The 12,140-nt window shown below is 43.6% G+C and overlaps 1 protein-coding gene across 1 annotated transcript; it reads left to right on the top strand.

Annotated features, from left to right (window-relative positions):
• Positions 1 to 839: 839 nt before the first annotated feature.
• On the top strand, positions 840 to 2,288 carry LOC126235563 (centrosomal protein of 135 kDa-like). The gene has a single exon (XM_049944281.1). It carries the CDS (start codon positions 840 to 842, stop codon positions 2,286 to 2,288), a length of 1,449 nt encoding a protein of 482 aa, XP_049800238.1.
• Positions 2,289 to 12,140: the final 9,852 nt, after the last annotated feature.

The raw sequence follows: 12,140 nt of genomic DNA, 5'->3' as shown, positions 1-12,140 counted from the left end.
CGACGCAACTTCGAGACAACGAGCGCAGTCCCGGCATCTAGCGGCAGAACTACAAACTACGTCTGCCTACAGCGCAACGGAGCGGCCGACGGGGAACTACGTCGCCTTCATGCGAGCTCCAGCGGCGGACCAGCCACGCCCATCCGAAACGTCAAAACATCGCGACTCGCGGTAACGTCGGTTGGTGAGTGAAGACGACGGGTAAAATAACAGTAAATTGCAGTGTGCAGTCTTCGTGATAAATAAACAGTTTTAACTGATATTCACGTTAGGGAAAATGCTAAATTGTAGTCATTTCAGAAAAATTGCGAAACATACTCGGAAGTCTAGCATGCTTATTGGTGCACACTGCACTGTATAAAATGACAATTATTTTGATGAATGTGCATTTAAAGATTTTGTGAGAATTATGATTATCTTGTTTAAAATATTTTTACATAAATTATGTATGTGAAAATTGTTTTTGGAAATTTAGGTTTGTGAGAGCTGTTATGTTCAGTATTCATGCATGTTATATCATTTTGGGAACTAAATGAAAGGGTTACCGGTAATGTTTGATTAGGTTCGTGGTAATTAGGAGTGTTTTGAATTATTGGAGGTTATTTTGTACTACTTGCCTGGGCATTAAGTATAAATCGAAAATGTCTTCTGAAGATAGGCAGGTCTGTGAGGCAGTAATTGAAAGGAAAGGGGTAGGACAGAGAGACAGAGATGATTCAGGAATCAGTGAGTGTGGATTGTCATTAGGAAGCCCATCAGCACATTCAACTAGTTATCCTGAGACACCGGAACGAGCAATGAGAGCTAAGCCAGTTTCAGAGGATGCCGATATACGGTCGATGTTAGTAAAGTTGCTAGAAAGCCACACATCACTAAAGGAAGAGTTACAAGAAAATAGAGAAGAAGGAAGAATATTCAAAGCAGCATTAGAGAAGAGTTCACAAGAAACAAGAGAATCGTTAGAGAAACGTTTACAAGAAACTAACGCATGGTTAGAAAGGAATTCACAAGAAACGAGAGAATCACTAAAGGAAGATTTACAAGAGATCAAAACATCACAAATGAAGATGGAAGATAATTTGAAGAAGGAAATGCAGGAGTTACAAGAACGACTGAAGATGGACATCGACGAAAGAGAGAGGAAGCTACAGAAGAGCATAAACCAAGTCCAGGGAGACGTAGAGAAGGTGGAAGAAAGGTTAACAAAAAAGATAGAAGACGATGTTGAAGAAACGAAAGCCGAGCTGGGAGAAAGAATCAACGAAGTGGAAACAAGTTGCAATTATCGAATCGCCGAAGTGACGCAGAGGCAGCAACAATGCCACGAGGCGGTTAGGGGGATAGAAGATAAGCAAAACCGACTAGCTGTAAATCTGCAAAATGTTATAACCATACAACGAGAAGGAGAAAAGAGGGTTGAAATGGAGGTCAAGCAGTTACAACAGGGAGTGCAGCAATTAGAAAACAAGACAGAGGAAATTGATAGACGAATTAGCAATGCCACCTTAGCCGTTGGGGAAAGTAAGGTCATCACATTGATGAGCAATGATAATCGGTGCATCCAAAGTAATACAGGGCAGAAGTTTAGACCAAAAGGAGGGTTGCACCCAAGGATATTTATGAAATGGCTAAAAGGAGTTCTTCCAGTACATCTTAAGGATGCAGACAAGATTCAATTCGCAATAGATAGAATGGAAGGTGAGGCTTTCACTTGGGGAGTCAGGAAGAAGGAAGGGACTACAAGTTATGACCAATTTGAGGAGGAATTCTTAAAGAAATACTGGTCTAAAAGCCATCAATGTGCAGCAATTGAGGACCTACTCCATCGCAAATCACTTAGTACATGGAGGGGAACGTTGAGAGAGTTTGCTGAACATTTGTGGGAATTGAACGAGACCCTGGAACAACCCCTGAGTGATGACGTAATGATATCGGCAATAAAAAGAAGGTTGAATCACAGAATGCAAGAAACTATACCCGGGAGCCTGATTGAAGATAGGGAGGCGCTGATGAAGATACTGGAACAATTAGAATCTGTTCGATCACAAGGGCATGATCAACATAATGATCAAAACCAAGGGGGCGGCAATGATCCAAGGAATCATTTTAATAATTCGTCTAATTATAGAGGAAGAGGTGGCGGTTATGGATACCGGAACCGTGGTGGTGGACGGCAATGGAGAAATGATTGGAGGGGAAATGAAGAACCAAGAGATCACGAGAGAAGATGGGATAGGCGAATGAATGACACGGTGCATATAGAAGAGGAGGAGAGACCGGAAAACTGAATGACACTCCAGATGAGGTCCGATCGGGAGTGAGAGCTACGAGGACCAGAATAAACCTACTGAGACATGACGATGATGGAGACCTCAGAGAAGATCTACTAGAGGAAAGAAGTGAGATTCCCAAAGAACCCAGGTTACCCATGATAGGAATCAAGTTATGTGGGCTGAACATCGAAGCATTAGTTGATACAGGAAGTGAAGCATGTGCAATATCCAAAAGGTTATATGAACAAATACTAAAAGCGAAGGTTAACTTGCCTAGTTTCCCAGTGAGTGGAGTGAGGATCGTGAACGCAGTAGGGGCAAAGAGTAAACCTATTAAAGAACAAGTATTAATTACATTCGAGATAGAGGAAGAAGAATATGAAGCAACATTTTTGGTAGTTACCGGATTGAACACATCGATTATTTTAGGGATAGATTGGTTAAATGAAGTTGATGCAGTAGTGAGTTTTGATGAAGGTACTATCAAAGTTAAAGGAAGAAAGGGCGAAGAAAAGAGGTTGAAATTTGCTGAGGGGAATGCGATCGAAGAAGAGGAAGAATTCAGAAGAATAAATTTGTGTCACGAAGAGGAACCCACCACGGGATACGGGGAAGAGGAACCAGTAGCAGAAGTATTGATATACCTTGAGGGACTAGCACGAGAAGATAGACATAAAGAGGACAAGATCAGGAAAAAATTGGAGGAAATGACGCACCTAGATGAGGGGGCTAAGAAGAAATTAGCTGCAATATTATATAAGCATTGTAGAGTATTTGCTCAACGGCCAGGTATCATGCAAGGAGTGGAGTGTAAATTAAAGATAAAGAACCACAAACCATTCAATATAAAACAGTATCCCATTCCCCAGGCAAAACGAAAAGCAGTAGATGACGAGATACAGAGGATGATGGACCTTGGGGTTATCGAACGGGCCAATAGTCAATACAACAACCCCCTATTTGTTGTTGATAAGAGGGATGGAAAGGTGAGGATAGTTTTGGATGCCCGGACGGTGAACAAAATCATCGAACCGGAGAGGGACAAACCAGAAACTATAGAAGAACTGATTCAAAAATTCCGAGGAGCAAAGGTGCTTAGTAGTATCGATTTGATGGCTGGGTACTGGCAGATACCGTTGGCCACAGAGTCTCGCCAGTATACAGCATTTACTTATGGGGGAAGGTGCTATCAATTTAGAGTGTTGCCATTTGGACTTAATGTGTCAGTGTCTGAGTTTATAAGAGCGATGGATAAGATACTAGGTGAAGAGTTACTTAAAAGGGTCACTGTCTATGTGGATGATCTCTTGATAGCAAGCGAATCATGGGAAGAGCATTTGGATAGACTGGATGCAATATTGGCGGCTTTTGAAACCGCAGGAGTAACTGTAAACCTGGATAAGTCGGAATTTGGCAAACCAAGGATAAAATTTCTGGGACATATAATATCCGAGGAGGGTATCTATCCTGATCCTAGTAAATTGGAGGCTATTAGGAATTTTCCGGCTCCCCATAGTAAGAAACAGTTGCGAGCATTCTTTGGGGTGTGTGAGTTTTATAGGAAGTTTATCAAAGGACCCATGCTTAATGCACCGAATATGAGAGAATTAACCAAGGCAAGGATGCCGTGGCATTGGAATGCGGAATGTCAAACCGAATTTGAGAATATTAAGGAAGCACTATATAATGCAGATTTTTCCAAGGATTTTTATTTAGGAGCAGACAGCTCGGACTATGGACTAGGAATACATTTATACCAAGTAGAGAGGAGTGAAAAATGGGAGAGAGTAAGAACAATAGCATTCGGTAGCAGGAGTCTAAATGCTTGGGAGAGAAAATATTCAATTACTGAAAGGGAAGCACTGGCAATTGTATGGGGATTTAAGCGTTTCCGATATTATTTGGCTGGGAGACACGTGAAGGTCGTGACTGACCACAAGGCCCTTACATTTCTGACTACGAGCAAATTAAGGCATAGTAGACTAACGCGATGGGCCCTAGCACTACAAGACTATGATTTCGAAATAATTTATGAACCAGGAGCAACACACATAATACCTGATGCTTTGTCAAGATTACCAGCTGACTCGAGAGGAATATTGTTGGACAGGCCGGAAGGAGAAGGAGTTAGAATTAACCTGATGAAGGGAGTACAATATGAAGAGTTTGTAAGAAAATTCCTAAGGAATGTGCGCAGAGAACAGAATGAGGACGAGAAATTAAAGACAATTAAAAATAAATACAGGTGTGCAGGAGAGGAAAGAATTCGCACATTTTATTATATTCACAATGGGATACTTTATAAAAGAAACAAGGAGAGTGAGGAGAACTGGAAACTATGTGTGCCGGAGCATGTGGTAGAAAAATTAATTTGGTATACGCACTATAGTAATGCGCATTATGGACCGAAGAAGTGTTTGGAAAAGTTGAAATTGGATTGTGCTTTCAACAACATGGGAAGGCGTATACGTAAAATACTGAGTACATGTGACACCTGTCAGAAATCTAAGACGACCACAGTACAGCACAGAGGATATATGCATCCAATTGTACCAACAGCAATTAAGGACATAGTTGCAGTGGATCTATTTGGGCCACTTCCTGCCTCACGAGGGAATTACACACAAATCTTAGTAGCGGAAGAACTGGTTTCCAAATACATAAAATTTTACCCGTTAAAGAAAGCTACTAGTAGAGCCATCATTAACCAATTTGAAAAAGACTATTTTCAAAAGGTGTGTATTCCTAAGCGAATATTGAGTGATAATGGGTCACAATTCAGATCAAAGGAATGGACAGAGATGCTAAGGGAGCACGAAATAGAACAAATTGCCATTTCTAGATATAGGCCCGCTTCTAACCCAGCGGAACGAACCATGAAAGAGTTGAACCGTTTATGCCGCACCTACTGTCATAGGAAGCATGGTTCATGGAAGGAATATCTGGAAGAATTTGAGCGGGTTAGGAATCATCTCCCACATGATTCCACAGGGTTTGCACCATGTGAAGTATTGCTCAACCAGGAACCCGATAGTATTTTTCGTGAGTTGGTAGTCTACCCACCAGGGAGTTCATTGACCTGGGAGAGGAAATTGGAGCTGGTGGAATTAAGTATGAAGGAGAAGGCCAGGAAAAGACAGGAAAGACACAACAAACTAGTGAAACCAATAACTTACCGAGTAGGAGATCTGGTATTAGTAAAGGTTCATGCTAAATCAAAGAAAATAAACTCTGAGATACATAAGTTTAACCATGTTTATAAAGGACCATACAGGATTATAAAAATCAGTCATCCTAACACTGTGGAATTGGAATATGCACGGACAAAGAGAGTGCATGGCAAAGAGCATGTGGAAAACATAAAAAGGTACTACTCGCACGAGAGTAGAAATAACCCAGGTGAGGAGGAGGGACTCGACTAGGGTGAATGAATGAACTGAGAGTGTCTAAACTCCTTGAAGTAGGGGCATAGAATATATTAGGACAATTAGCTATAGAGTGGACAAGTGAAAGAGGGAAGTGTTTATTTACATTTGGGCTTTGTGACATATTACAATTAGAGTTGCATATTTCATGTCAAAGACTATCTCAGAATGAATATAAAACTTGTAATAACTATGTTGTAATAATAATCCATATGTTCTGTATTTAGGTATGAATTTTTGAGTATATATGTTGTATGTTTTCATTTTGATATTGGACTATAGACGACTTGCTGGTTAAAATGAAAATTTGTAATTTTGGATAATGCCATTTATGTGATGTAATAACCTTTGTTGTAGAAATTGTTGTGGAGGCAGCCCACTACCGGAGTCCAGGATTATTTTGACAAATTGTAAATTCATTGATGATTTGTTTTGCATGTTTTGATTCAATGTAACTATGTTTTTAAATCCCTAGCCGATTCTTTTTCACCTGCGGTTCAAAAGAAGTTTTTGAGGGCGGGGATGTAAGGGGTCCGCAGGCCCTTACTATTAAAACTTGCGCTCACACAGGTCGACAGAGCAAATATCGAGTAGTGTGTGCAGGACGCGCGAGCTAGAGGGGATTCCCCGAAGTGCCGAGTGGACGGCTTGGGTAGATTCCCGCGAGGCGGGAATAACTGGGCGGAGAGCAGTGCGAAGTTAGTAGCGTGGAGTGCCGAGTCTGGGTGTGTTAGGTTCCCGCGAGGCGGGCATAGCTGTGCAAAAGCCAGCAGAAATTAATACAAATTACCGGCAAAGGGAGTGGCCAACGCCGTGGTTTAAACCCCTTTGTATCAGTATTATGCGGAAAAGTGAGAAAGTTTTATTATAAAGTGATATTAGTGATATTTGAGTGCCGCTATTATACTCCCGTGTCTACCGCGCCGGCATTACTTGGATTACAGTGATTGGATATTGCGTGTGACGATTAACAATAACCAAAGAGACCTGTGATGAGATTAGCCGTCATTAACAGTCTATTGACGAAGGCAGTGGCTGTCTCCTTATTTTGTGCTTGCTGAGAATATAGATCTTGTCTGTGAAACTGTGTTTGCTGTCCTCATTACCACCAAACCATACTTATTACCATATTTGTGAGGACAATACGGAATGTAACACTTCCTGAGCAGCCCAATCCGATTGCCAGCCCATTAGGTACACGGTCACATTAATTAATTATCTAATTTTGGGCTGCTACTTAGGTCCGCGAACGGGCGGATAAACTAAAAGAATAAAAGGACGTGTTACACAGTCAACAAGTCTCTGGAAGTCTCCGGCAGAAATATTGAGCCATGCTGCCTCTATAGTTGTCCATAATTATGAAAGTGTTGCCGGTATGGAATTTTGTGCATGAATTAACCTCTACGTTCCTCAAATTTTCGACGGAATTCGTGTCGCGCGATCTGGATGGCCAAATTATTCGCTCGAGTTGTCCAGAATTTTCTTCAAACCAATGGCGAAATACTATGCTCCAGTGACACGGTGCTGTATACGCTTTCAAGTCACCGAACACAGTCCGGAGCCATGCGACTGCTACGGTTGCAGGTTCGAATCCTGCCTCGGGCATGGATGTGTGTGATGTCCTTAGGTTAGTGAGGTTTAAGTAGTTCTAAGTTCTAGGGGACTGATGACCACAGCAGTTGAGTCCCATAGTGCTCAGAGCCATTTGAACCCATCACCGAACACAACCATTCCCCGTCGACGATCGTTTCAAATGGACAAGAGGACCAAGTCTATTCCATGTAAACACAGGTCACACCATTATGGAACCACCACCAGCTTGCACAGTGCCTTGTTGACAACTTGCGTCCATGGTTTTGTGCGGTCTGCGGCACCCTACCATCAGCTCTTACCAAGTGAAAGCTGGACTCACCTGACCAGAACACGGTTTTCAGTATTCTGGGTCCCAGCCAATATCGTGACGAGCACTGCAGACCACGTCGGGTGTTGGAAACGGCAGTCGTGTCGCTCGTCTGCTATCATGGCCCATTAATGACAAATTTCGCCGCACTGTCCTGTACATCCCACACTGATTTCTGCGGCTATTTCAAACAGTGTTGCTTGTCTGTTAGCACTGACAATGCTACAGAAATACCGCTGCACTCGGTCGTTAACTGAAGGCCGTCGGCCACTGCGTTGTTCGTGGTGACAGGTAATACCTGAAATTCGGCACTCTCGACACACTCTTGACACTGTGTATCGCCCAATATCGAATTCCCTAATGATTTGCGAAATGGAATGTCCGATGCATCTAGCTCCAATGAACACTCCGTTTTCAAAGGCCGTTTAATTCCCGTCGTGCGGCCACAATCATGACGGCAACAGTTTCGCATTAATCACCTGAGTGCAAAAGACAGCTTCACCAATGCGCTGCCCTTTCGTACCTTGTGTACGCGATACTACCGCCATTTGTCTGTGCGTTTTGCTATCCTAGGAGTTTTGACACCACAGTGTAAGTCCAGCACTACGTTGAGCTACCCATCAGTATAGGGAAGTCGTCAATTTTGCCAGTCTGTAACCAATTCCTGCAACAATTTTCTGTCAGACCTTAACTTTTCCCGGCGAATTGAATGTTCAAATACCACCTAGATTATATGGCCTCCCTAAGGTCCATAAAGAGGCTGTCCCGTTTCTAATATTGGTGCTCCGACATATCGTGTAGCTAACCATCTTGCTACTTTGTTGAGCCCACTAGCAGGTAGGTGTGAACACCACTTTAAGAACTGCAGATTTCTTACGTCGATTGCAGGGATTGCGTTTGAATGAGTCTGATATTTTAGTCAGCTTTGATGTGGTTTCTCTTTTCACTCGCGTTCTTCTATCTGATTCGTTGCAGCTAATTGAGGTTAAGTTTGGTGTCAAGTTAACAAATTTGTTTCGACATGTGCTGACTTCCACTTACTTTTTATTCAATGGTCAGTACTACGAACAGACTGATGGTGTTGCAATGGGAACCCCATTGTCACCTATTGTGGCCAATTTGTTTATGGAGGACTTTGAGGAACGTGCATTGGAGTCAGCAACCTTGAAACTTGCGTGTTTTTTCAGATATGTAGACGATACTTTTGTTGTTTCGCCTCATGGTAGTGAGAATTTAAACCGGTTTTTGGAACACCTGAATTCAATCCACCCGAATATTCAGTTCACTGTGGAGGTAGAAAAGAATGGATACCTTCCCTTCCTTGATGTGTTGGTCAGAAGGAAGACTGATGGACCGTCAGGACATTCTGTTTATAGGAAGCCTGCTCACACTGACTTGTACCTGCGAGCTGATAGTTGTCACCATCCAGCTCAGCGTGAAGGAGTACTTCGCACCTTGGTTCACAGGGCCCACGTTATCTCAGACCCTGAAAGTTTGGCTGAGCTATCACATCCCGAAGTCACCTTCCGTCAGAATGGTTATAGTGAGAGGCAGATCAAACGTGCGTTGCGCTGTCAGCCTTCTGTGCAACGGGTGAGTGACGATAGCAACGAAGTGGCACCTTAGTCTACGGCCCTTTTGCCTTAGGCAGGAAGCATTTCCAACACATTGGCCGTATTTTGCGGAAATATGATGTGAAATGTGCTTTTCGACCAACTTCTAAGATTAAGGCCGTCTTGGCGTCCGTAAAAGATGATCTAGGTTTGCGTAATCCTGGTGTCTATCGTATCCCTTGCAGTTGGCATGTCATATATTGGTCAGAAAATCAGGACTGTGGAAGGCCGGTGTTTTGAACATAAGCTTTACACACGCTTACAACAGCCGAGCAAATCCGCTATTGCAGAACATTGCCTTGACACCGGTCTTCCTATGGAATATAACAACATGGAGATTCTGGCTTGCACGTCTACCTATTGGGATAGTGTTATTAAGGAAGCTGTTGAAATCAAACTATCAAGCAACCTTATAAACAGAGATGGTGGATTTTGTTTAAATGCTGCTTGGAATCCGGCTCTGTCTCTCATCAAAAAACAGAGGGGCAGAATTAGTGCTACCTCACCTGCTGATTAATAGTCACTACCGATATTTCTGATGTCGGTTATCTTTGGTTGTGTGTTGACTCTGCGGTTACTTGTTCTGTGTGTGGCATCTTCCTTGTTTCTCCTCTGTGAACCGAGGTATTAAATTCCCTTGCACAGTGCTTCCTTCTTGTAGTTGTGCCTTGAGAATGGCAGGGTGTGCTCCTGTCGAAATATCGGCGGTGGGCGACGACGTCACCCGGCAGCAAACCCGTAACTTATTTGAACAGTTTTGTGTCAGTTTCGGTGCAGCCGTCCTACCTCCCAGTCGCCAACCTGGCCACAAGCCGGCGCCAGAAACGACGAGACCCGGGGGGTCTGCGGAGTGCGGGTCGTGACCCGCGACCCGCGCGGCTCCTCGCGGCGTTTGCCAACATTTCCGCCCGCCGCAGCCTTGGCCCTGCCGGCGAGCGCCGAATGTCAGTCCCACGCCGGCGCCTTTCACAGCCTCACCCTGCGTTTATTCTTCGTGGCGGCGAAATAACACCGCTCAATGGAACAATGGAGCCAATTGTAATGAGCGGTCGGTCCCCACCCATTATGACACCCTTTTGCCGGCTGCGTGTCTCCCTCTCTCTCTTTGTTGTGCAACTGCCCGCCTTTATTTCCAGCTTGGGAACAAAACGCTCCCGCCTTTCAGGTACGGCGCTTGTCTTCTCGTTGTCAACGCGGAGTCCTTGTTTTCCTTTCCCGGCAGTTCCAACAGGGACTGGCAGTTATGAAGACAAACATGGAAATTATCTCTAAAGTAGACGTCTAACAGACTGAGTGAGAAATGGACTATCAGGATGCAGGTGACTCAGCGTAAATACTATTGTCTCTAAATTAAGATCAACCTCTATACTTTGCAAGTCACGTTAAGGTGTGTGGCAGAGGATATCTCGTGCCGGCCGCGGTGGCCGTGCGGTTCTAGGCACTTCAATCCGGAACCACGCTGCTGCTACGGTCGCAGGTTCGAATCCTGCCTCGGGCAAGGATGTGTGTGATGTCCTTAGGTTAGTTAGGTTTAAGTAGTTCTAAGTTCTAGGGGACTGATGACCTCAGATGTTAAGTCCCATAGTGCTCAGAGCCATTTGAACCATTTGATTTTGATATCTCGTGCACCATATCATTGTCCCCCATCTCAGTACCATTCGCGCATGATGCGAATTTGGGAAGAATCAAATCTGCATCTACGTGATCTACAACTACGTGACTACTCTTCAATTCAGCCTGGCACAGGGTTCATTGAACCACCTTCAAGCTATTTCTATACTATTCCACTCTCGAATAGCGCGCGGAGAAACCGAACACTTAAATCTTTCCTCGCGAGCTCTGATTTACTCTGAAACGTCCCCTTTGAAAAATTATACATGACTGTGCTTAAACTGACACACAATATTTTTTAGCGCAACGCAATCTGACTTTCAGAAATCCCTACAAAAGAATGGCCCTGACTAACATTAACCTATACGTTTCACAAATCACTTACCTCACAAAAATCTTCGTTACTCGAACTACTGCAATACAGCGAGCGCTACTGCTGTCAGCTAAATAAAAGATTCAAACTACGGAAGGCACTAACTACTGATAGGCATAGTTAGCAAATGAAAGATTTTAATAGAGAACAAACAATGTATTTACCTTAATAGTCATAATATATATAGCAGTTCATGACATCCAGTCTTACAAATTTCAAAACTCCGCCATCTCTCTCCCCACATCCACCACTGCTGGCGGCTCACCTCCAACTGCTCAACGCTACGCGCTGTTAACATCCAGCTGCCCAACACTACAATGGCAGACAACAATGCAAACTAGCCACAGACTGCACACAGCACAGCCAGTGATTTTCATACAGAGCGCTACGTAACGTTGCCAATAAGAAAACATAAACAGCCTACTTACAACTCTATTACAAAGATCATTTCTCCCTGTGTAGGCAGGCGTCGGTAAAATATTTTCACATTCGGAGGAAAAAAGTTGATGACTGAAATTTCGTGGAAGGATCCTGCCACAGCGAAAAACGCCGTTGGTTTAACAGTTACCGCCCCATCTCGCATATGATTTCGCGATAATACGAGGGCAAGTCAAAAAGTTATCTACACTATTCGTTCTACCGTTTATTAACATGAAGCTAGACGTATGCAATGCACATCATTTTTCTACATAATCTCCCTCCTCCTCAATGCACTTGGTCCAACAGTCAACGAGCTTAGTTTTTCCATCCAAAGAAAAGGTTTTCGATTCGTCGTTTAGCATTTTGCACGTCCACGTCTGAGGCAAATCGGCGATCACGCAAAGCATACCAGAGTGGCCCAAACAAGTGAAAGTCACTTGGAGCGAGGTCTGTGTTGCAGGGAGTGTGTTCCAACACCTCAAATTTCATCTTGTTGACAGTTTCAATAGTGTGACGGGCCGTGTG

The sequence above is a fragment of the Schistocerca nitens genome, chromosome 2, assembly GCF_023898315.1.
Source record: "Schistocerca nitens isolate TAMUIC-IGC-003100 chromosome 2, iqSchNite1.1, whole genome shotgun sequence".
Lineage (NCBI taxonomy): Eukaryota > Metazoa > Arthropoda > Insecta > Orthoptera > Acrididae > Schistocerca > Schistocerca nitens.
Note: the sequence above shows the minus strand (reverse complement) of the source record. Positions and strands in the feature narration are given on the sequence as shown.

Excerpts from the sequence above, each read along its gene's own strand:
- LOC126235563 (XM_049944281.1), top strand. The coding sequence starts at position 840 with ATGTTAGTAAAGTTGCTAGAAAGCCACACATCACTAAAGGAAGAGTTA.